This window comes from Momordica charantia, assembly GCF_013281855.1.
Source record: "Momordica charantia cultivar OHB3-1 chromosome 1 unlocalized genomic scaffold, Mcharantia_2.0 BLBB01000001.1, whole genome shotgun sequence".
Classification (NCBI taxonomy): Eukaryota; Viridiplantae; Streptophyta; class Magnoliopsida; order Cucurbitales; family Cucurbitaceae; genus Momordica; species Momordica charantia.
Genome location: NW_028275157.1, coordinates 20860288 through 20887034, shown reverse-complemented (window position 1 = coordinate 20887034; position 26747 = coordinate 20860288). Strand labels below are relative to the sequence as shown.

The 26747-nt window shown below is 34.0% G+C and overlaps 3 protein-coding genes across 5 annotated transcripts; 1 reads left to right on the top strand and 2 right to left on the bottom strand.

The window, feature by feature from the left end:
- Positions 1-671: 671 nt before the first annotated feature.
- LOC111005727 (RNA-binding (RRM/RBD/RNP motifs) family protein) lies at positions 672-4260 on the bottom strand. 2 transcript variants are annotated; one of them, XM_022277342.2, is made up of 8 exons: positions 4102-4260; positions 3978-3997; positions 2953-3075; positions 2791-2814; positions 2549-2648; positions 1910-2059; positions 1269-1338; positions 672-1182 (listed from the first exon to the last, which is right to left on the bottom strand). In XM_022277342.2, exons 1-8 carry the CDS (start codon positions 4102-4104, stop codon positions 962-964), a joined length of 711 nt encoding a protein of 236 aa, XP_022133034.1. In that variant the 5' UTR covers positions 4105-4260; the 3' UTR covers positions 672-961. The 2 variants fall into 2 exon arrangements, with proteins under 2 accessions (XP_022133034.1, XP_022133035.1); XM_022277343.2 differs by lacking the exon at positions 2791-2814.
- Positions 4261-5128: 868 nt separating this feature from the next.
- PLDDELTA (phospholipase D delta) lies at positions 5129-11836 on the bottom strand. Of its 2 annotated transcripts, XM_088122166.1 has the most exons (11): positions 11284-11836; positions 10200-11154; positions 9893-10009; positions 9310-9504; positions 8847-9149; positions 8654-8722; positions 8405-8552; positions 7856-8004; positions 6692-6844; positions 5986-6192; positions 5129-5778 (listed from the first exon to the last, which is right to left on the bottom strand). In XM_088122166.1, exons 2-11 carry the CDS (start codon positions 11139-11141, stop codon positions 5482-5484), a joined length of 2580 nt encoding a protein of 859 aa, XP_087978292.1. In that variant the 5' UTR covers positions 11142-11154; positions 11284-11836; the 3' UTR covers positions 5129-5481. The 2 variants fall into 2 exon arrangements, with proteins under 2 accessions (XP_087978292.1, XP_022132836.1); XM_022277144.2 differs by having other exon boundaries at positions 10200-11834.
- Positions 11837-22794: 10958 nt separating this feature from the next.
- Positions 22795-25823, top strand: LOC111005915 (putative prolyl 4-hydroxylase 10). The gene is made up of 8 exons (XM_022277610.2): positions 22795-23169; positions 23258-23336; positions 23716-23813; positions 23897-23994; positions 24510-24639; positions 24748-24935; positions 25071-25159; positions 25493-25823. Exons 1-7 carry the CDS (start codon positions 22973-22975, stop codon positions 25142-25144), a joined length of 864 nt encoding a protein of 287 aa, XP_022133302.1. The 5' UTR covers positions 22795-22972; the 3' UTR covers positions 25145-25159; positions 25493-25823.
- The last annotated feature ends 924 nt before the right edge of the window (positions 25824-26747 follow it).

The following is a 26747-nucleotide window of genomic DNA, read 5'->3' as shown; positions in this document are numbered from 1 at the left end:
AAATCATTAGTACGCTACGTTTCCTCAAGAAAATGCATATCAACATCATCGAATCTCACCGAGTAAACATCCAAAGTAAATACAACATTAAAATAAACCAATTCGAAACAAAAACGATGAAGTGTTTGAAATTGGAATATAGTCCAGTAACCCGTTTACGCAAAGTATTATTGGCTTTCAAACACACCCCTTTTCAACTGTCGGTGAGACTTAATTTCCATGCCACAAACCAGAAACCAACAAATAATTAGATTAGTTTGCAACGAAGTACAAATGAAAAGTTAAACCGGAAAGTTTCTAAAAGGGAAAAAATGATCACAGAAGCTTGATTTTGTACTCCGATTCTGAAATTATTCAAACTAAACTAAATAAAAATGATTTGAAAAAAGGAGTTATGATGAACAGAAAAACAAGAGTTGGGTACCTGGCAGCTCGAGTAATCTTTACAACCAAGAAATGCTACGTTAGTAGCGGGTAGTTTAGGTGCGGCAAGAATTGAAATCTTAGTTATAATTCCCAAACATAAAACGTTATCGGGATGATACAACTTCAAGACCCGAAAGAATCGACAAAAACTTGATGAAGACTTACACTTCGGGCTCGAGCACAACTCAATCTATTTATGCCTATATTATTAAATATCTAGAAGCCAATTCGGGCTCGAGCACAACTCAATCAATAAAGTAACCTTGCATAACTCAAAGCACCAACGGAGAACTTACTCGTTTTTCAAAATTAAAAATAACAGAAAACTAAAAGTGAGATGGACATAAAACCTTGTAATATTGTTTACTAGCACAAGTCGAAACATTGAACTGATAAACCATGTGACTGACAACATTCGACCAGTTGGGACTGCTTAAAACTATGAGGGTACAGACAAATATTCCGAGTACACTACTGACCATTCATCCACCGATTTCTTAATAGCACCATAGAAGTACACTAAAGGCCTCACACCTCACCTAGCGCCACGAGGAGGATACCTCCTATCTGGGCTGCCATAGGGGGGGGAGTAAGGAGGCGATCTCGAGTGCTCCCTCCTTGATCTTCCACCATAAGGTGGGGAGTACTCTCGAGCCCCTCGATACGGGCTGCGTCTTGGAGACCGACGATACCCATAGTCCTCACGGAAGGAGCCACCACCACCATGGTACCTACCACCACGATCGCCACGGTAGCCTAACACAACAGGGAACAAAACCAGTAAGAATGAGGTTTCAGTAAATTGCAAACACAGACCACATACACTGATGGATTGTGATTACCAGAGTCTCTGGTACTTTTCAACCCCAAATAGTGTCCCGGTGTTGGAGTTCTGGGCCGTTTCCTCCGTGACTGGAAGACAAAATAGAAAAAAGTGTCATCTCATTTCTTTTAGTAACCTATGTCCCAGTCCAATGTTCTATTGCTACTATAGTTTTCCAGACAAGCACTTGGAAAAGAAGGAAAAAAAAACAAGTTTTGACATTGTTGGCAGAGCACCATGATTATAAGAAATATTCATAGGGGGAACCGGCCACCAAAAAAGATGCGCTCGATATCGGGAGTCAGGAAAATTTGACTAGTGTCCAATGAATGCTAGGCATGAAATACCATAAAGCCTGATTAGAAAGTTCTTGATAATGTCCGTTGTTTAGTTGAGTTGAAAGTGAATGCTGATGTAGAAAAGTTGTTGGGCAATATAGTTGATATGTTTAGTTGATCAGGCGCATTTGAAATCTGTGGTTTAAGCTTGTCATTGACCAAGCTGTTTCACTAAAGTTGACATGGATGAACTCATCATCTTTGATTGCTGCCAACATAGCTGACACAACTTGTTCTGAATAACCAGAAAACCTCCAAGTTAAGAAAAAAGGGAAACCAACCACAATTTTTCAATGTTAACCCTGCAGAGAAATCATTGTACCTTCTCCACAGTTATATATCGACCCTCTAGAATTGACTGGTTGAGATGCTTAACACACCGATTAGCATCATCAACATTGTCCATCGTGACAAATGCAAAACCACGGGAAATCCGTGTACGGGGTTCAACCACAAGGAAACAAGAAGCTACCTGAGAATAGGAAACATTACAAAAGATAAATTGATCACTGACTGCACCATGAGCAAGGAAAAAAGCAGTCCAGAACTTGGGAACAGTTGGTATCTAATCCAATTTTTATTTATATTTTTCAACAGACAATATTATGAATGCACTGCATTCACGTTTGACAGGCATGTTCCGGAAAATGATTTTAAAAAGCAGTAATCAGTTTATGCCAAAACTTTTGAAACTGAATAATTAACATTTTCCATTTTGTTCAAATTCAATGTTTAAGAAGTAATAAGCAGACAGTGAGATTTTGTGAATAAAATGGAACCATGTTTTTGTGACCCGTAGTGACATCCAAATTTTCCTACCAAGCACATTCTTAAATTCAATAAATACAATCTTGCTTTATGTTGAAGCACTTGTTTTCGGATCATTGTGAACTAAAGAAAATGTTTCATCTTGCTCAAATTATGCAATCAACCACAACTAATTATGGGTTCACAAACTAACCTTGCCCTCCTTGGAAAAATGCTCTTCAAGGTCTCTTTCAGTGACCCTTGTAGAAAGACCGGTAACATAAAGTGTATTCCCAGTATTAAGAGCATGGTCCCTGCAAACAAGCTCAAAAACATTAGCCAACGAGAAATTAAACACTAACAACACATGCAACAGAAACATCAATAGACCAAATTCAAGTACTGAATTAGAGAGTTGATTATTTGCTTTTCAGAGTTACAGCTGAGAAAACTCACCTCCCACGACTTCTGGACCTTGATCTGAATCAAAAACATGTGTAACCATAAGAATAGGTGATACACTACCAAAGTTCACAAACATATAAGTTGATTTTACTTTACATTTATCTATATTAAAGTTGTAAAAAAAGAAACTAATAACAAACAATGAAAACCAACCTTCCACGACTTCTGGACCTTGGCCTTGACCATGATCTGGATCGGGACCTGGGCCTAGATCGGGACCTGGATCTAGATCTTGACCTTGAAGGAGCTCTCCAAGGGGAAGGAGATCGAGAGTACCTGAGTAAATTAAAACCATATATAACATGAACACCAAGTACCCACGGGCATTATAATTAAACCTGTTTGAATGAAAATATTGTTAAGAAAATGGGAAATCTAAAATTTTATGACTGCCAAGTTTCTTAATTATTACAAATGCACATAATTTCCATCACCCTCTCCCATTGATCCTCAATGGCCCGTAAATTCTAAGGAGAATTGGAGTTTATTGGGATAAAGGTTTACAGCACAATAACACATACAGTAGTAAATCCACACATGCTTCCAAATATCAGTTACTGATATGACAAGTTTTCAAGTCTAACAAATCGATATGCTCATAATGGAAAAGGGAAATCATTAACAGCTCAAATTTTTAAATAACAACCAAGAGTATGAGTTATAGTGACCGAGATGTTTCATGTCTATCTCTTATCGACCCAAGTCAAATCCCGTCAAATCTCCGAAATTAAAATATCAAAAAATTCTGAAGCTCCAGTAGTAGAAACAATAGTCACTCAATGGGAATTTTTTAGTACGATTTTCCAATTGCTACCTATTAGACTTCCATAGAAATCAATAGGTACCAAAATTGGGAGAGGGAATTGCGTACCCGTGTTCTACGACCATGACCTAACCCACTACCCTCAAAAGTTGCAACGACGGGTAGAACTTCAGGAGAATTCTCGACCTAATTACAGACATCTCGAGGGATGAAATGAAATGTTCGAAACTCGTGAACTTATTATTTCCTTCATGGAGGGTCATAATTTAGTTAATCAATATCTCACAAAAAAAAAAGGGTAAAGAAGATCGTGAATGCTTCAACGTTCATTCAATCATCTCTGAGCCCTAGGTACCCCAATATCGTAAATCGAAAGTAAAACACATCAATTCAACAAAAACGTTTATAAGCTCACCTTTTGCGATGAGAATCGGCCTGCACACAGTCAAACATGTTCGATTGTTAAACCTTTCACATCGATCAAATAAAAACAACGATGAACAAATAAATAAATAATAGAGACGGAAAAGAAAGCTTGCCATTTTTCAGAACGAGACCAAAATGAGAACGGCGGCCACCAAAAGCTAGAGAGCAGTACAAACAGAAATTTAGGGTTTCTGAAGACGGCCTCCCCACGAGTCCCAGCAGTCGCAACTCGCCGTCGTGGGCTGTGCGATGGGATGAACTTTAAGAGTTCGTTCGAAGAATTTTCATATTGTTTTAAGAATCATTCGGTGCGGCGTGCGTACGATAGTTATCGTGTGCTCTCGTTCCTGATCCCTACGTCACTGCATTTTGGCCTTCCAAATTTCTTAAATTTTGTCTTTTCATTTTCTTAAAGTAAATTGCTAACTTTATATTTATTTCAAAAAAAAAAAAAAAAAGATTTGCTAACTTTATTTATTGCAGTACCAACCAACTCTAAAGAGTTTTTATTCCACTCTTGAACTTTAATGAACAAGGCTGTAGGCACCAATTTCGAATTCCTATCTTATCTCTAGTTTGAATTAAGCAAAAAATAAAATCTTGTGAGAGTATTAAAAAAATTTCACACCTCATAGAAATTAGATAAATTCAATCCAACTCTGAATGAAAAAATCTATAAATTTAATTATTTGGAACAAACTTATTTGAACTTTTTGTTTTAATTATTATAAAATTATATATGTATATATTTATTTTAATTTTATTTCATTCAACAATTTTACATAGATTATTTATTCTCCAACAACATTTTTAAAATAAATAACTCACTCAAATTCATTCAACACAAAAATTTAAATATTGAGTTTGGTTCGTTATTTAATAAGGGTGGTGTGGGTTGAATAAATTTATAACCTAAACAATTTGTGTTAAATGTAAGAAGTATTTCAATTCATTCCCTCTATAAATATTAAACAATATAATCAATACATATCATATGAATGGAGTATCTATTTTTTATAAACTATTGAATGAAGCCACAGTAACATGGTTGTGCTCTTTATTGTCTCCTAATAACAGTTAAATGCATATTCTATTTTTTCAGTAAGGAATGACCCTCATTCCCTAACAAACATGCTAGTCTAAATCAATCAACAACAATTTGAAACTTTATTTGAAGGAAAATGAATGAAAATCCACGATAATATCCCTACAATACACATCCACAAATTCAACACCATTAAAATACATACAAACATCAATGAACACGATAGAAAATCCCACCAACCACCCAGAATTTTTCACTCTTAGAACACCAGACTCGGCTACTGACTAGCAAAGTTATCGACTCTCTTTCCCATTCGCCTATTTCGACTCGGGATCAAGAGGGACTGATTCTACCCAATGGAAACTACCTTAAGTTCAGCACAAAATTTACAAAGCCTATATGACTAAACTTGCAGAAAAAGCACACCATTGCTGTTAAAGGAAGGAGACTATGTGGTCAAAACATCAGGAATTGCAGTGGAATGAGACCCTAGTATCTTCCCCCCTATATCAGGGAAGTTTTCATGTCCAGGCAGAGGGCTGACTTTCCCGTCACCTTCCACGAGCAACGGATACTGGAGAAGGTGGCCCTGCAACGTCGTGAACTCCTCATCCGTGAACCTCGTCCAGTTATCCTCCGCAATCCTGTTCACTCTTCTCACGCATTCCAAACTTTCTGGCTCCTCAAAACATGGATCAAGCAACCCGAGATGCTCACTCCATAGCGACATTCTGTACCCGTAAATCTGTGCATCCAGGGATTAACAATGATGAGAAAAATGCGATTTGGCAAAAGGGAGAACACCGTATGTTGATTTAAAGCAAAGTTATACAGAGAAATTTGCTTCATTTCCTTCAGTTCTTGAGCTAGGAGATACGAAGTGACGACAGAAAACATTTTAGAATTTCTAATGACACCGAGATTACAAGAGAGAAGGCAAAAAGGACCTAACCTGACCCCGAGGGTGTTTCTTATTCTTTGCCCACGTGTGATGTGGCTGATATGCACCAGTGGCTATCTCGGTGTCCTTGGTTCCCGCCATAGATCTTTGGTTAATATTGGCAGACCCAATAATTACATATTCATCATCTACTACCATCCCCTTGGCATGTACATATATCATAAACCGTTGATGTTTTTGTGCACTAGATATAGATCCCTGATATATATGAATATTTTCGACAAAAAAAGAAATCAAGGTCATGACCAACCAATATAAACTAGCCCCAAAACTAAGATACTTGAATAAAACTCAGAATTTATACGAGAAAATATTGGGGTGAATCACATCCCAACTTCTGAAAGTTCTGGAGATGAAGTTGAAAAGCAGCTCATAGGATGGAACAATATGTGGAATTAACAACTGGACATTAATGGATCTCATGATCATGAAACTTGGGCTATTTTTGGTAGCTAAATGCAATTCCAACCCAAGCTCACCATGTTTGGAAATGATTTACAATTTCTTGTAGAGTATTTTGGCCAAAATGCTGGTTAAGAAAGACTTGAAACATTATAATCAAAGTGATTACTAAATGCTTATAATCACAAGATGAGCGTAAACTAACCCAAACACTTATAAAGTTCCAACAAAATGAGATAAAATCTTTTACCAATTATCACGAATTAAGCTTATACACTCCTATATGAAAAGTTACCGTTGTATCGTCGGTTGTCTGCCCATTGTTAGGAATTTCTTCCCGATTACCAAGGCAGTAGAAATTTAGGTAGTCTTGAGGGCGCAAATCTGGTTGCTGTGATGACTTCAATTCACTTGCAACAATTTCATACATCATTTGCATTGTTTGTCCCTGCAATAATCAAGTGCACAATTCAATATGAGTCAGTATTTGGCTCATGAGTTAGGTACGTGCAACCCAGAGTTAAGAAGCAAGTCTATTTTTCAGTAAGAGTGTTCAAAAACATCGACAATCCCAAAAACCCGAGTAACTCGACCCAATCCGTACGGTTAGGGGAGGGGGGTTGAAACTAATTTGAGTTAGATCAGATTCAATTTTTTCTAACTCAATTAGGTTGATTCGATTCTCGGGTCCACCAAGTTGAACCAACACAACCTACGAAAATATAATATGTAATCACAACTTTTATAAATTTATTATTAACTTAAAATTCATTTCACTTCAAATTGTATAGACTGGGTTAGTTGCTTAAAATTTTTGGCTAGTCAGCTTGTTTAAACCTTAGTTAAAGACATATTTGAAAAGTTACGGAACTCTACCTAAGGTATGAGGTGTGAGTTTTAACTAAAACCCAATAGAACGGAACCAATCAAATCCAATCTTTATAGGTTGGTTTGGGTTGGGTTCGTAATTTTACAAAGATTGCTTGTGTTATAGAAATCTATAACCAAAATGATTGCATTAGATCTAAAATATTACAAAACTCAACCCATAAACACTCCCACATTTTAGTATGTGATTGGCTTATTCTATACCACCAGCTTGTTAATCCCACAGCCTACATAAACCTAGGTTCATACCCTCAAATTTAAAAAATACTAAATTCTATTACCTACAAACTTTTCTAAGTAGAAAAATCCACAAACTGAATGCAAATAACACAAATCCAAGCCCAAATATTCTAAAAGTTGCTTAATATCATCATAAATTTCCATTGTCAACTGTGTAGATTCTCTTAAACCAAAAACTACTATAACACAATTCAATATATTACTGTATCAGCTCGTTTAACAGTACTAGTCCATTGCATTGAGTACCAGATACTGTAGCAACCTGAGTTTGTCCTAAACATTTTGAAATATATTTCAATTGATCTAGAAACTATTTCAGATAGCCATATACCTGCCAATAAAGGATCTCTTGCATGGGACCGCTCTTCGGATCTCCCTCCGGCCACATTGGTATGATAATATATACAACAAATCTTTCCTTAGCTCTTATTTTGCTTGCAATCTTTAGGGCCAACTCCATGGGAATGAGATTATCAGCCCCTGCTCATGCCAAAAACCCATAAATATGTAATGTAGGATAGTGGACATATAACTTCTATAATTTTCTTCCAAAAAATAAAAGTCTAAAATCTGCAGTGAGTTTGCAAACCCAAACAAATGAAGAAGCCTAACATGACAGCATGGTATATGGGCAAAGTTGGAAAGCAGAATCATGTTTTGGTCATTCAAGTTAAACAATAAGACAGAACAATTCTACCAGTACCAGAGAATCAGAGATAAACATCTGACGATGAGAAAAACAGGCATATAATAATATTTTACAGTTCAATCATATTTTTACCTCAAATAAAGATTTATACTCCCACAGGCACGATCAACCACGAGAGAAGAAACAAAGTAAACGACTACAAAGAAACAGAACTTATAATGAGAAACTGACCAGCATTTTTATATCCCGGCCATCCGTACGATGATCCAATAAAATACTGATTTTCAATATATATGAAATGTTGCGCGGATCTGATGGCCTGGATATATGCCATTTCAATGCTTTTCTCTATAGTCAAGTTTTTTGCACAGACAAGGTTCTGCAGCCACAAGAAAATGACATATTCACATCAACTTTGATACATCAACTTTGATACAAAAATATCTACTATCCAAAATGGGAGGGTAGCGGAGGGATAACCTGAGACTCGGCAACATGGACATCTTTTGGAAATCCTTTAACAGACCCAGAGTCAATGGAACGGAAAATCTAAAAACGAAAGATAGACATGGATTTAGTACATAAATGAAATCAAATAACAATGTTTACTAATGAAAAGGAAAGAAAGATTGATTTCAACCATAACAAGAAAAAAAGCCATATAAATTCCAACCTGAACATGCCAGTTTTCAGGATCTTCTTCCCTTGAAACAAATACTTTAGGGTCATCCTCTGGAACTTTTATCGTACCGTCTCTTAAGGTAGTTAGGTTAGGGCTTAATATCCATGATATCCGCTCTATCTTTATCAAAGCATCATGCCAGTGAGAAATTCTCCTGCACCGTAAGCCAAACTCTGTCCATCTTGTGGCTTTGTTCCAACGTTGCTCAAAGTTCATAAGCAAGTCATATGCAGCCGGCCCTTCGATTCGACAGTGCAAGTCATGCCATGGTTGCCGTGGAGCTTTGGTTCCAGCCTAGTGTGTTCCATCCAAAAACAAAGGACAAAATGATGGCAAATACCTCAATTTCTTAACCACCCAAATCGGGTAAAGCATGATTAAATCTAAGGGGAAAAGGTTTACTCAAGTTTCTAACAGTATTATCAAAGTAAAATTATCATTTAATTCTACTCACAGGAAATGTAGGATTATGAAAATCATCCTTAAATATCGTGTCAAGGCCAAGGAACAATCGATGCTCAGGTGTATCGTAGCGACCATCACAGAGATCAAGACCTCCAATAAATGCAGTTATCTTTCTGTTATTACCATATCCTTGTGTATCAACAAGGACACACTTTTGATGGTGTGTGAAGACAGTCCCTACAACCTGGACAAAAAGTTTTTATGAGCAACTTTCTATAATAGAGTGGTCAATCACAAAGCAAGTCAATCCATACAATAACCGGCTTTCCAAATAAGACAAACAAGAACCTTAAAAACCCCAAGACATTTTTCAAAATGACAACAAAGTTCATTTTAAGGTTCCTTATTCCGATTGTAAAGCAGAAGAAGCGCTTCTCCTTACCCCTGACTAGTCCTATCTTAAAAAAAAAAAAAAAGATGCACAAAAGGAATTGAAAATGAAACAAAAATAACATGAAGAAAATCATGCCACAATAATATCAGCCATAAGCTTTTGAGTTCTAACTATGTGATAACATATAGGCTTCTCATTTTGCTCCTTGGCACTGGGAGGGAAGGTGGTAAACCAATACCTTCTGTTTCACATAGCTTAACTTGCCACTTGGATAGCGAGGTGAGAGCACGCAGATAACTGATGAATGCTTGAAAAATTTTCGAGTTTCCTCATCATGTGTCTGCATCAATCCTGCCTGCAACCGAAGGCAATTACATTTTAGAATCAACTCTTCAAAGTCATCTTATATTAAAGAGTTGCAAGCAACTCTTTCAATATCATTATAGAAACTTGCTTGAAGAAAAACATTCAAGGCTTCAGAACTCTAGCCTAAAATGATAAGCATGCATTCCATTCATCCGTTATATGTCATACATAAATCTCACCGTGTTAATGAATAACTTATCGTGAGAAGTCTTATCATCCCAAACCATCATCAAAACTCGGACCCCCTCTTCTGATTTGTATTTGAGCAGATCACCAAGAGTCAAATCCCCACCTCGCGGCAATGGCCTGCTTGGCTCTCTAATCAGCTTCACCTTATGAAAAACCGACCATCCGACGACATAAATCATATGGTGAGCCTCTGATATAGCATGGCAGATATCTTCCCAGCATTTCTCTTGCCTATAAACTTTCCCTCCGTCTAATCCAATCTCCGGCAGCAGCCCATCAGGCACATGAGCATCTTGGTACAGTCTCATGGAGCTCCCTTTCCTAACGGGAAAATAAGTGTGCCGCACGCCCTTTTGCTCCGGATCTCCAGCAATGCCGTGCCGATATAATGGGTTATTCTCAACCGGAGAGAACTTCATTTCGAGTCGTAGCGAAGCGCCAGCCTTCGGCGGCTTATCATTTGGGCCAAGCACCTGAAACCACCCGCTAATGAGTGCACCGGAGGCGATTTTCTGAGCAGGGAATTTGACCGTCCCCATAACTTCAGCGCCAAAGACGTCGTCGTCTTTCACGTTGAATTCCAAGAAGGCCATCTTCTGTGCAAGGGGGATAACGAAATGCTCATTCCAAATGGGACTCTGGGAATTCTTTATGACGCGAGTCCGAGCAACGGTTTGTTGTGGGACGGTGACGGTGACATACGGGTCACTGGTGATGATCTTTCCATGGCTGCGGTGGACTTCCTCCGCGCCAGCGGCGTCCCCCGACTTGGTTCGGACGGATTTAGTGGCAGTGTAATCGATAGCACCACAGACCGTGAAGCAACGGCGCATACGCGAAGATACAACGTCCATGTTAGGCAAACGGGTGGCCTCGAAGATTTTGAGGTCGAGATCGCCATGGAGATAGACCTCTTCTGAACTCTCTTCCATGAAATTGAAAAAACTGAATCGAAGCGACAGAACCCACCACACAGTTCCACTGATTTAAAGCCGCAAAACCAGAAAACAGAAACAGGAAATAGAGGGAAACAGTAAAGAATCGAAATGGGGTTTGACTGCAAAATTGTTTTACCAGGGGACAGAATAGCTTCTGAACAGTGCCAAATCCCAAATGCGCTTAGAGATTCTTCCTTGGTACAGAGAACTTCAACCCCGTGCCGCTTCAACTTTCCCCCCTTTAAAGAAACCACCCAGATGTAAAAAGAAGGAAAAATGGCGAGCGATTGCGTTCGTTACGCGGGACAGGGACAGTTGCAGAAATTGAAGTTAACTCGCTCGTTACCATTCTGATTCCTCCATCATATTAACCAAAACGGACAAAAAATCAACTGGGTAATCACCCAATTAACATAGCGAATGACCCAACTCTCACGCGTGCGTTGAAATTTCTCAATCGCCACCACCATGGCCGCTACCCATCGCCATCTCTTCCCAGTTTTTTTGTTTTTTCACCGCTCGCTGTAAAACCAGAAAACCAGAAACCAATGGGATTTTTTCTTTTTTTTTTTTTTTTTTTTTTTGCCCCCGACAAGATGGCCTTTCTCAATTGTTTGCTTTTGAAGGCATCCCCAATGCGGGGCACTGAGCTTAGCGGATCTTTAGATCCAAAAATGGTCACTTTCAGCAGCTGGTGAGCTTTTATTTAAAAGGCCTGCTGTTTACAGCTCGAACATTCTCACCCAAAACAAGAAGGTTTCTTCCCAAGAAACAATGTTTCACAAGGAAGAAAGGGATCTGTTCATGGGAAGATCGCTCATGTTTCCAGTGAAACCTTCTTTTTATTGTGTTCATACATCTCTATACTAGTTTTAAAAGTTTTGATTTAATATGTTTGATTGAGTTAATTTCCAAATCTATAAATGTTTTAATAAATTTTCTTTTCAAAAAAAAAATATGTTCTAATAAATTTGACAAAGTTCAAAATATTTTGAGACCAAAAACTGGTGCTTTGACTAATCTGAGTTAATTCAATAATTGGTATTTGTCCTAAAAAGATATTAAAAAAAAACAAATCTCACATATTGTACTAAAAGAAATAGAAAATTTAAGTATAGAAAAAATAAACTATAAAAATTGTAGTTCGAAGTATATTGTAAGTATAAATTTTGCATTAATTCATTGTTAAGATGAAATTTGTAAATTTATTTTAGTGTAAGAGGGTATAAATTCAAAAGTTATTAATAATTTAACTGAATAATTATATGTTCAAGTTTGTCAATTTAAATGTGTGTTTGACCTACATTTAAATTACATTTATTTTTTTTCCAACCTAAACATACTTTAATTATAAGAAAATAAGTACTGGACTTTTTTTTAAAATAAAAAATATCACGTCCAAGTTATTTTTTTTCGATAAAAGGAAACTAGGTTGAAAAAGTTATAAAATAGTAAACAACTTTAAATGTACTATCATATAGAATATTTAACTTTATCCTTAATAAATAAAATATTTAACTTTTTTCAAAAAAATATTTACACTTAAAAAAGTAATTAATCCTTTTAAGCGATAAAGCTTAGATAATTAATTTTTTTTATTAACTTAAACATTGGATGAATATTTGAATGACGTGGCCCATGATCTTCAAGTTGTTGCTGGTTTGTATTATTCTAGGGAATCGAATCTCTTATTATATGATTATTGATGTATTTATTTAATTATTATATGATATAAACTCCAGCAGTAGTCCAGCTTCTATCCTTTTCAGATCAGAGATTGATTATGTAGGGACAAAAATTTCCCTGTACAACCCATGCATTTCACGTGAAACAAACTTTGGTTAAATAACCGGTCTGAATATAGCTTAGCTCGATCATGTTGGCAGTATTTTTGCTCTAAATAATAGTTATCTCTTTTTTTATTATTATTTTGCCATTTAAGACCTATAGACTTTAATGTTACTAGACGTGTTAAAGTTATGGTTTATAAATTCATAATTTTGAAACGAATATAAATGTTGCTTTTTGACGAGAAATAAACATTGTAAAAATACATTAAAAAAAGTATTGTAAAAATAAAAATAAACATATGTAGTGTGTTTCAACTTGTTATTGTACTATAAATAAAATAAGTTAGAATATATTATTTATACAAATTCTATTATTATCTAACATTTATTTTTACATAATACAAATATTTATCTATTGTTTTTTTAATATAAATACTTTATTTATCTACGAATATGTAATTAGACAATTTATATGCTCTTTAATAAAAACAAAGACGAGAGCGAAAATACATCAAACAGGAATATACAAATTTCATTTGGTTGTGTTTTTCTTTACTATTTACTTGAAGAGAGAAAATAAAGAAGAATAAAATATTATTAAATAAAAAAGGATGTCAACAAAATATTGGCACCATATAGATTTCTCCATGATACATGTGTTTTTTAATAGAACGTGGGGAGAAAAAAGTGAACTCTACATTAAAATTTATGATTATAAAAATTTATCGACTTCCTATTCAGTGTTATGTATGGTCCTTCGATAAATTATAGTTTGATTATAGAAAATATGTTAATGAAGGTACAAATTCAGGCAACATAAAAAATTGATAATAATGTAGCTGCTAATTATGATTATTTTAGTTGATTGATCTTTCAATAGGTTAGTTTCAACAATTACCGTTCTTTACCTTTCCTCCTATTTGTTTCATCTAAGTAGATATTTGGTTCACCTTTAGATATTTAGCACAATAGCTAAGAGGATCAAATCATTTCTTATCCTTTTTCAATTTTGGAAATGTTAGTCGATGGTATATTTCATTATACTTCTATAATTCAAAAGTATAATTTAACTGAAGAGGAGGAAAAATTTAGTCCAGGAGATGGGTGGAGCGGCTTCACCCCATCAAGCCTGACAAATTGAGGATTAAAGCTATGTACACTGCATAGCTTCATAATAGGGATATGCTATTGAAGGTAAGATAGTGGTGTTCCTCAGCACTTTACCGACTAAAAATGTGTGAATTTAAATCCTCACCCAACGTGTAGTTGTATTAAATAAAAGTAAAGGTAAAAATGATATATCTATGATCTTATTTTCGTGGGTTTTAAATTAATTTTAATGTTGGGCTGAAACAGTAGTTAGCCTGCAAATGATGGGCTTGCTCATTTCGGCTCACGCTCCAATGGGACTAGTTATTAGAACAGCCTGATAATTAGAACTAAGCATAAAACAATCATTTTAAACATTTTTCCTCCAATGATTTTACTTAAAACCTTTTGTTGTTATGATCATTACAAATCTACAATAGAGAATTAGAGATTCAAATAATATTATTAATAACGCACAACTATTCAAATGTTTATCGTGTAAATATATGTCTTTCTTTTTAGTATATTATAGAACTTCTTAAATTCATGAAGTATATGTAAATTAAGCTTACGAACATAGTTTTAATGGTTAAAACACATATCTCCGACTGAAATGTCGTGAAATCGAATAATTATTAATCATAATGATGCTTATGTTGAACGACTTTTATTTTCTTCTAGAGTTAAAGTAATTGGCGTTAAAACTAATTTGGCTATTGCAAATTCAAAACAGGCCAAAAAAATGGATTCATGAATCAGTTCATAGGCAACATAGGTAGAAGTTCTTCTTGTGAAATTGCACCACAAAGGTCGTCAGGTCATTCTTGAGGAACCGGTCCAACAAATTTGTTGGGCTGGGGTGAATAAATATGGCCGTCATCTTCGGTGCTATGGACTGCGCATAAGGAATACGCTAGAATTGAGGAGTAGAAAAAATCTCCAGTTCCATCACTTGCCGACGAATTGGGGATACTAAACGCGACTCGAGGTGGAACGTGGAATGAAAGAAACCAAGCCAAGAAAGCAGTAAAGCTATGCATGCACTGTGCATAGCTTCATTGCCTTGAAGATTGGAATGCTCTCCAAGTAAGTCCGTGGTGGATAATATCTTTTAATCTTTCCTTTTCATCTCCCGTCATTGTGTGATTATTTTTTTTCTTTCTGATTTCGTATTGGATCTTGATCATTCTTGAATTATTGGTTAATTGGATCTTGAGCATTCTTGATTTATTGGTTAATTGGATATTCTTGAGCATTCTTGAGTTATTGGTTAATTGGATCTTGAGCATTCTTGATTTGTTGGTTAATTGGTGTAATGTATAGTTTCTGAAGCAACAAACTGATCGAGGAGGAAAAACTATGCATGGCTTCAGAATAGGGATTTGAGATAAGATGATGCTGTTTTCTAATTCTCCTTCACAATTTTGGATGTTTGCGGCTAGCTCCGCAATTGTCTAACTTTTAACCACGGTTTATTTACTTTGCAACTAGGGTTAAAATCTGAGCCTCTATTTAATTGGTATAGATTAGGGTTCATTTATGAAACATATTTGGGTGGAAACAAAAATAAATGTAATTTAAATGCATGTAAGACACACACTTAACCAAATCAACTTGAGCTTATAATTTTTCAAAAATAAAACTTGAGCTTATAATTCTTATACTAAATTACTAATAATTTTTTAATTTATACCCTACAATTAAATGCTTACACTAAAATAAACTTACAAATTTCATCTCAATAGTGGTGATTGATATTATTAAATACAATCAATTAATTACTGCAAAATTTATACGGTAGCTCCGACTACCTTTTTTACGCCTCATTTTCTCTGTGATTAATTAATTAATTAATTAATTACTTACTTACTTGTATGTGGAATTTGAGGATTAAAAAACCACCGTCTGTATTTCAACTTTTGACAAATTTCTTAAAACATTTATAGATTTGTAAATTTAACCAAAATAAAAAAGTTCAGTTTTCTTTTGTTGTTTAACCTTTATCCACAATCTCTCTCTTCTATTCAACAACCCATCACCTTCTTCTTTTTTTCAACCCTCTTAAAAAGAAAACTCTCTTATTTGTACCCTCTTTTGTGCTCTTTTCAGCCATCAATCTCATCTAGAGTTGTTATAAATAAATCCATTTAATAGTTGATTTTTTTATATATAATTAAAGTCCATTTATTAGTTGAATTAAAAAAAACATTATTTATAATTTCCGTAGGAACAAACTGAAGAGGAGGAGAAAAAATGAAACGGCTTCACCCATCAAGCTTGAGAAATTGAGGATTGAAGCTATGTTAAGATGGTGCTCTTCCTCAAATTCAGCCATTTATCTGTCTATGAGTAAAAGTTGTGAATTTAAATCTTCATCCTACGTGTAGTTGTATTAAATAAAAATAAAAATAAAAATGACATATTTATAATCTTATTTTCGTGGACTTTAAATTAATTTTAATGTTGGGATGGAATAGTATTTAATGGACTTGCTCATTTCGGCTCACACTTAAATGGGACTGGTAATTAGAACGGGCCTAGTAATCATAGCTAAGATAAAACAATCATTTCAAATATTTTTCCTCAAAGGATTTTACTTAAAACCTTTTGTTGGTAGGATTATTACAAATCTACAATAGAGAATTAGATATTCAAATAATATTATTAATAACGCACAACTATTTCAATTCATGAAATATATGTAAATTAAGCTTACAAACATAGTTTTAATGGTCAAAACACATATCTCCGACTAAAATGTCGTGAAATCGAATAATTATTAATCATAATGATGCTTATGTTGATCGACTTTTATCTTCTTTCTAGATCGCGTTAAAACTAATTTGGCTATTGCAAGTTCAAAACAGGCCAAAAAAATGGATTCATGAATCTGTTCATAGGCAACTTGTGAAATTGCACCACAGGGGTCCTCGAGGTGGAACGGAAAGAAAGCAGTGAAGCTATGCATAATATCTTAGCTTTTAATCTTTCCTTTTCATTGTGATTTCGTATTAGATCTTGAGCATTCTTGATTTATTGGTTGTTAATTGGATATTCTTGAGCATTCTTAATTTATTGGTTAATTGGTGTCATATATAGTCTCAAAAGTGGCATTTCCCATTTTTATAGGGACTTCTAGTAATAGTATCTCCAATGATAGCCCCTCAAGATAGAAGTTTTGTTTTACTGGTAGATATAAATTTTGCATTAATTTATTTATTGTATTTAATATATTTACCTGGTAAATGAACCCTGATCTATCATTTTTATAACAAATATTTAAAATTAAAAAAAAAGCAACCATTTTTGGATATAAATCAAAATTTCAACGTAGGATGGCATAAACATGGCTGTTGGGCCGGGTACCCGCCCGGGATTTCTTTTTTTACATCCCTAGTCGAATGGAAATTAGAATCAAAATTAAAAACAATAAACTTACTTTTAGAAAAAATTAAGCCTGCTTCTACAACTAATAGATAAATATTATTGAACATTTATGTAATGGACATATGTTCATGGTATCGTGGATAAAAACTAAATAAAATCATAATCCAAACTTTATGAATGTAAATGAACTTCAGACTATTTACAGTGGAGTAATCATGAATAAATTAAAAAGTGAACCCCTAAGACAACAAAGTGTTCTAAATTACCATGAACCAAAAACAAAATAAATATTGATTATAAATAAATTATAATGAACCAAAAAACAAAATAAATATCTAATTTAGAGTCTTGAAACATACATAAACCAGTCGGCCTTCAGTTCAGACTTTAGCATCCCTGCACCTGCTAAGATGTTGGGGACCGAACCAAAATTGAGAGACTCAATCTGATGAACAGATAAATATTGCCGCCTTTTAACACGTTGATCCGTCAATATCTCTATGCTCTCAGTGTTCGGGTCATACAAGATAAAATCAAATCCAGCAACCAAACACAAAATCTTCCCATCCTCGCAAACTTTGATGAGTTGGAGGTGAAATGGGAGTATATCATCATCATCAAAATGGTCATAAATATGATCAGTATGGCGAGGATAACGAAAATCGTGGTATGAAAATAACAAATGGTCTGGTCCAAGAACAATCTTCTTCCATCTTCCATACCTGCTACTCGAATTCGATGGCGATGCAAAAAGTTAAATACAGGGTACCGTCGAGGACTCCAAAGAAATAAGAATGACCATCAGGTTTGGGAAAATAAATTTCCTCAACTTTCTCATCTTCTATATCCAAACGGTACATGCCATTCGTTCCATCATCTGCAACCCAATAGAGGCCTCCATTGAAGTAACCGCAATGATCATCAACTTCAAAAGGCACAAAGCCAACAGGGACCATTCGGGACTTGAACTTGTGCCAAATGCAAGAATCTCTACCAAAGTAGAGAATTTGGAATTGGATTTATCAGGCACTTCGGAATTTCTAACTAATTTGTACTGCTTTGTTTTAGGACTAAATCCTAATCCGTAACGATAATCTATATCCCTACCGGAGATGGGAATGATGAGGTACTCATTTGTCATGGGATTTAATATACAAATAACAGGTCTAGATCCCCATGTCCGTTTAGGCTTAAAAGAACAACAGAGGAGTCCATTGCAGGAATTGATGATCGAGATAAAATGAGTGGAAAACAAATCAGGATGGAAGCTAAATGAGCCAAGGCTGCTGACCACTCCCAAATGTTTAGGATCCAAATCCACACAACAGAGCTTGTTAAACGGAGAAATATGGGCATAAAAGAGGTTTGAAGTTGAGATCGAAGAATGTAACTTACAAGTTAAAATAAAATTGTTCCATGCTTTACACACGAGCCGGCAACCGGGCAAATTGAAGAAGGGAAGTTTGGAGAATATTAGCTGAATCACATCAGGCGGAAGTGGAGGAAGTGAAAGCTCATCCCAATTTATCTTATTCGCATCAGATGGAACCGGAAGGGGAACTGTAAGTGGAAAAAGCTCCTCCAATATCTTCCTCGTCTTGATTTTCCTCTTCCAATTCCTCGTCTCGCTTTTCCTCTTCTTCAAACGGTTGCCGCGGATGCCGACTAATTGAATCCAAGAAAACCGACGACACGAATCCAAAGAAACCATGGCTGCCCACTCATTAGGGTTTCCATCCTCTTCTATTTATCTAACTCGAAAAGAAGAAGAAAAGGAAAAGAATAAGAGTTCTCCAATCCCAACTAGATTCCGTATAAATCTTTTAATCAATTTTGTTCTTAATATCTTTTTATTTTGTCTTTTCCATATTTTTATTATTTCCATATCTCCTTTTTGCTTTTTGTTTTCCAATTATATATACATTCTCTCCTTCCAGGATACTAATAATAAGATTACACGTTTTTTAACCTGTTGAGAAATATTGGAATGTCTTTGAGATTTTTACATTTGATATTGATATCTTAAATCTTTTTCTTTTCTTTTTCTTTTTTAAAAATCTATATATATTTTACTAATTTACAAACTAAGCTATTAATATATTATTATAAATATCAAATTTGTTGGATATCTAAAAGATGCTTTTTTTTTTTTTTTGCAAATTACCCAATTATCGAATTATCGAATATTCCAATCCAACTTATTATTATTATTTTGCAAAGGCAAACTTCTTATTTTACCTTTAATAATAACAACATAATATTCCAATTCAACTTTATTAGCTGGAAACTAATACCGATGACCAAATTACTAATTTACACTCGTTATCTACTAATTTTGCAGTGGACGACGTCCATGGGGAGTGATTAAAAAATATTTAAAAAAATGGCAAAAAAAGTGAATACTTATCTTATAATGCATTTAAAATGTCACTTATTTTAGAAAGTTTTGGTAGGTTGGAAATGTCTTATGCTTCACCTTTTTTCCTTTTCTTGGAGAGCTTTGAAAAGGAAAAATGAAATTTAAAAGTTTGATTAAGATATAAAATTAATTGGTATATACCTTGGATCGAAAAATGAAATTTAAAATTTTGATTAAGATATAAAAGTAATCTTTCTACCAGACTCTTTTACCATTTGCAATGGCTTAATATTTAGATTTGAAAAGTGTGACAATTAAGTAATTAAACTCAAATATTTATTGCAAAAATATTTTGCAAAAGAATACAACTAAACACAAAATATTATTAGATAATATTATATTTGAATTAGATTTAGTTTAGCTTATATTATATTATTTAAATTAGATATTATTTGAATTAGATTTAGTTTGAATTATATTATTTGAAATAGATTTCCTACTCCTAGTAATTATTGGATTATATTATTTGAATTAGATTTTCCTATTCCTAGTAATTATAAATAGGTTATTAGGTTAGTATCAAGCAATTCAATTCATTGATTTCTCTCAACCCCTAAAAATTAACATGGTATCGACATTGGCATTAGTATGGTTGTTTGATGGCATTGGCATTGGTATTGGTATTAGCATCGGCATTGGCATGGTTGTTCATTGGGCATGTTACAGTTTCTACAACATGATTATTTGTTGGCACGTGGGATTCTGCAGCTTCCGCATTATTTTTAGTTTGGTTTAGCTTTAGCTTTGACATTTTGGTTTGATTTTCTATTTTGTTTTAAGCATTAGTTTGACTTATTTAACAAATTCACAATAGTATTGTGAGTTTGAGGAGGGATGTTAGATAATATTTTATTTAAATTATATTTATTTTATATTATATTATTTGAATTAGATTTCTTATTCCTAGTAATTATACTATTATAAATAGATTATTAGGTTTGTATCTAACCAATTCAATTCAATGAAATCTTATTTTTCATTCTCCCTATTTTCTCTTAACCCCAACAAATATGTGAGTAATGTCGTAATTAAATCAATTACATGGAGGTGTTACTATTAAATGAATTTCATTATTTTTTAATTTAATAATTAGAGGAGTGAGATCAAATAATTAGCCTTTGCTATAGTAATAAAATAATCGTATTTATACACTAATATATAATTAAATAGGACTATATTGGTAACAATATTCCAATAACCCCTTTATAAACCCTGATGACATCGCCTGTGAATTAGAATAGACAGCATGCAAATTTTCAACGTATAAACCCTGAGTGATTACATTTTTATTCTTTTAGGTTAACTTTTAATATATTTCCTAAAAGTTATCACTCTTGACATTTTAGTAATTATATTATCATTTATCAATTTACATTTTAATATTTATTAATTAATTACTATATTTTTTTTATACTTATTAATGGATAACTAAATGTTTTCTTAGTTCTACAATATATAATGTGAGAATTCAAACCTCGATATTTTGGTCAAGAATATATAATCAATTGACAATTAAAAAATCAGATGTTAAATATTCATTTGGATAAGAATAATTTATGATACGGGATGTCAACGGTCCGCTCAGATTCTCATCCCTGCATATTATTGAAATAAAAAAGAGTATGACACCACATCTAATAGAATATACACTTCTAGATAATTGAAGAATGAAAAAATATACTATGTAATATTAATTCTATAGGGTTGGATTAGAAGATTTTCAATTTTACAAATAATGTATTTTTTTTACATATGGGAGTGAGGTTTGAACTCACAGCCTCTCGGAAATATGTTTCAATTGAACCATGCTCGTTTTGGTAATTTTAAAAATAATGTATTAATTAATACAATGCATTGTTTAATTGAATATATTTTTACTACTATTTAAGTACACAATAAAACTACTATTAATTAAAAAAAGATTCAAACCACCGTAAATGAATTAAAAACTATATTTTTTTTAGAAATTAATTAAAAACTATATATGACTAAAAGACAAGATCCAGCCCCACATAAACATAATTTGACAAAATCAAAACTCTCCCTATATATATAAATAAAATGACAAATTTTTAAAGAAAAATGAGCACACTATATAAATATGTATATAACTTAGGGACGAAAAATTTAGGTTAAATTATAAATTTGGTTCATGAATTTTTAAAATTGTGTTTAATAACTCTATAAATTTTAGGAAGCACTTAATAGATATATAAAACTTCAACTTTATGCGTCAATACGAACATATCTAACTTCATATATTTATGTCATCACTCCACATGTTTTTGCATTAAGGAAAAAAAATCAATTTTATATCAAATAAATTTAAGTTTTTAATACGAGCTCAATTGTAAACGACATCTAATAATCTCTACTAAGTTCAAATTCTCCCGTACTAATTTTTTTTTATAAGTTTTAAATATTGTATAGTAGATTATAAATTTATTATAAAAAATTTATATATTATTATTTATTATATATACAGTTTGCAACTGATTTATTTTATATATTATTATTATGCTATCAAATGACGATGTTGAGTTTCTCTCGAAGAGATATCACAAATACACGTCCAAGAGACGATCATATCATTTTTTTTAAATAATTAGACGTAGTGCATAATTTTTTCTTGGAGAGACCACCAACGATGAAAAGGGTGTGGTCGTCTCAAGAGATCGCCAGAAAAATTTTAAAAGTATTATTTTTTTAATAAATTTTAACAACACATTATAATATGTTTCGTTATTTTGCAAACAAGTTTCTTTCTTTCTGACAGAATTTTGCAAACAAGTTTAAAATGAAGTATTATTTAAAAAAAAAAGTCCCATAAATATAACTTAAAAGTTTTAGGACTGAATTTACAATTTGAAGATTAAAATTAATTTAAAATTTAAATGATCAAAAAAGAAATAAAGCCGCCGGAGACTGAGGGAAATAAATAAAATAATAAATAATAAAACTTCTCAGATCGATCAAGAGCAAGGACAGCCATAGCCAGAGCCAAACTTATTCCACCAAATTTCTCCAGCACAGCGGGCTTGGACTTTCAAGACGAAGACCAAAAATTCGATACTCTTCTCCAAAGGAACTCTTCAATTTTCAGATCTTGCTCTCATCCGTCCTCCCAAGGGTTTGCATCCATGGCGAAGCACCGGCAATCTCGTTTTCCTGCTCGGAAGTCGTCGTCTTCTTCTACTCTCATATTTACCTTGCTAATTATGTTTACCTTCGTCATTCTCATTCTTCTTGCCCTCGGAATCCTCTCGATCCCCGGCAATTCCGGTGATTCGCCCAAGGCTCATGATCTGAGCTCCATTGTGCGCAAAACTTCCGACGAGTATGTGATCTTGTGGCTTTGCTTCCATTTTTTCGTTCTGATTAGGATTAGCTGTAATTAATTGTGTGGATTGCTTGAGTTTACCTAGTATTGAGGAGGAGAAAGGGGAGCAGTGGGTTGAAGTGATCTCCTGGGAACCTAGAGCCTTTGTTTATCACAACTTTCTGGTAAGTTTTTTGTATTTCTTCCGATCTATAACGAGAGATTTGTCTTTATGTCCAGTTTTCTTGGTGATGACTTACGTTGTCTCTTTCTTTGTGAAATTATTGTATGGAATTCTTAAACTTGGTTGCTGTATGCTCATACGTTATACATGGTAAATGTGTCTTTGGAACTGGGGCTGCATATGCGAAAGAAAGCTAAGGGCATGTTTGAGATGAAGTCTTTGAACTTGTTATGGAACTCTGTCTTATTGTGTTGAAGGGGTTAAGGATAATTCTCATCTGTATTTGTCTTTGGATTGTAGTGGGGTTTGAGTTGACTGAGGCCTGTTTATTAATTCCGAAGTAGTGAATTACTGAATTGGTTAACTTTTTAATTTCTCAGACTAAGGAGGAATGTGAGTACCTAGTCAGCCTTGCAAAGCCTAACATGCAGAAGTCTACCGTTGTTGACAGTGAAACTGGAAAGAGCAAAGATAGCAGGTGTTCTATTCTCTTCCCCAGACTTCTCTATTGTTAGTAATGCTGGATCTCTAATGTGGAAACCTCTGTGACCTTTCTTTCAGAGTTCGCACCAGCTCCGGAACATTTTTGCCTAGAGGACGTGATAAGACTATAAGAAACATTGAGAAAAGGATTGCTGATTTCTCCTTCATTCCCATGGGTACATTTTTTGAGCCTCTTTCCCTCTTGATGATTTCCTCCCGCTAGGACAATAATTAATTCTCATCTTGCAAGGTTAAAATAAAATTTTGGTAATTTTGTAATTTATTTCTGAGTGCACGTATCATTGCAGAATTTTTTTTCCCTATAGTCTAACATTGTCAATTATAAATTTCCTTTTGTTAAGAAAAATCTTTACAGTTATGCCCAAGACCATTCGAATAGACACAATTACTGTGCTAAGTTTCACATGGACGGGGAAGATTTTTAATCATTGTTGAAAAGTTGAAAAACGAACACCCCCTCAAATGTAGGAACACAAAAATGGTCCCGATATGGTCTTATGAGCTTACCCACCCATTGTCCCTTTTAAGAATGAAAGAGAACAGCGTTCACCTGATCATATGTGCCAATATTTCTTTATCATAAGTAGCTATCGTCTTGTTATGTTTTGGATTTTAATGTTATACATCCCTTTCATATCTTCTTACTGAAGCTCACACATTAAATATGCAGAGCATGGAGAAGGACTTCAGGTTCTTCATTATGAAGTGGGACAGAAATACGAACCTCATTTTGATTATTTCCTTGATGACTTCAATACAAAAAATGGAGGTCAACGTATAGCAACGGTGCTTATGTATCTGTAAGCAGTATTCCTTATTGTTCTTCATTATGCTTTGGTTTACAAACAAGTGCTGTTTTATCATGCATTGGTCCTCCATTATTTTATATGACTTCAATCATAATTCAGCTCAGAAGTTGAAGAAGGAGGCGAGACAGTGTTCCCTGCCGCCAAAGGGAATATCAGTTCTGTACCTTGGTGGAACGAGCTTTCAGAATGTGGGAAGAAAGGACTTTCTGTTAAACCGAAAATGGGTGATGCGTTACTTTTCTGGAGCATGAAGCCTGATGCTTCTCTAGATCCATCAAGTTTGCATGGTTAGATACTCTTAACTTATAATTTACCATTCATTTTACAGAGCATGATAGGTTTCAGTGATGCTTGTTTATATGATGGGAAGTATTGGATTTTCTTGATAAGATGACGCCATTCCTTCTCCTGTTCATTTATAGGTGGTTGTCCTGTTATCAAGGGGAATAAGTGGTCTGCTACTAAATGGATGCGAGTAAACGAATACAAAGCTTGAGTTTATGCAACAAAGGTAATTTCCATTCGCCGAACCTTGAGCTAGAATTGCCATCAAACGAAATAACTGAAATTTGCCCGAATTGCTCAATCACTCACTTTAAGCATGAGACAATTTGATTGGAGTCTAGTTATGTACTTCCAATTATTATAATTCCTTCCTTCCCTCATCCCCTGCCGTGCTCTCGAGGATCTTCACCCTCATTTCCTTGGTCCACCTCCACAGTAATAGTGCAGCTTAGGTCAACGAATACATCTAAAAGCTGTGAAATAGGAATAGTCTTGAATTTTTTGAAAAATCTTTTGATGCTTTTAATCACTAAAGATTTGATGCTTCGTTGTTTGGCAGGTTTGGTTGACTTTTCTTGTTACTGCTCAAAGTCACATATGCATTTGCTGCAGGGAATCGTCATTTCTATAATTTAACCTTGTGTGCGAGTACTCGATCCCTAAATCTATGAATTTTGATGCGCTTAATATTTTACTTACGAGCTTACGTTGTCATTGATTTCTTGTTTATGGCCCCTCGAGAGAATAAGAGTTCATATTTTTTGGCAGAATTTCCAGCTCCAAACCTCAGTTATAGATTCATATGATATGTAAAAAACCAAAGGTTTCACTCTTGATGTACAACTCCCTTGCTATGTTATTCTATTTGATAGGAAACCCTTTTATTTTCATTTTCTGTGTTCATCTCTATTTCAAATATATATTTTTTTTACCTCCACTTTTAACTCAATTTTAGATCAGTGTTTTATTTATTTATTTATATCTAATCAAATCTCCATTTTGTTCTTCACGTTTAAGGAACTGATGAGATGGAAAGTCTCACTGTTTCTTTGTTTAATTTTTGTTATATTGTAATCTGGAGTTCTCTGAAGTTTGAGGTGTCTGGTTACACAATAATTAATTTTTTACAGAAAATTATAAAACTCAACTGTGGTTTAATTTATATTCAGGTAATTATGTGTCTTTAATGATAATTAATATTAGTTAATTCAATGTCACTAGGGGACCATTTGGTAATTTGTTATGTGGAATTGTGTTTAAGAATCAATTTACAAAGTTTCAATCGAGTGGATCATAGGAAAAACAATTTAAAAGCGAGTCAATGCAAAGAAAAAAAATAGTTGTCCCGTATTTTTTTCGTCTATTTCTAGTTTAATAAGCAAAAATTATTTTTCAACTTTAGTTTCCAATCCACAAAATATTTATAAATCATTATCATTCTTCAGCCTCGGCTCTTTTACTTGATTAGAACACTATCGAGTAGAGATAATTAGGTAGAGAATCTCCACTTAGATTTTCCATGGGGTAGAGATGGGGAAAGTTTTATCCCACCAAGACGAGAATGAGAAATACATTCCATGTCCCCGCTCCCTACCCTGCTTACTTCTTTTAATATATATATATGCACACCAAATTTCCTGCAGGGAATCCCTACCCCGATTCCTGCGAGAATGTACCCCATGCACATCGATCGAGCCTTCAAGTAATAAGAATAAATGAATTGATTGTGGATACCAACAATCGAACACATAGAAAATTGAAGTATTTATAAGAATGAATTATAGAAGATTAATCGCAACCATATGTCATGGTTT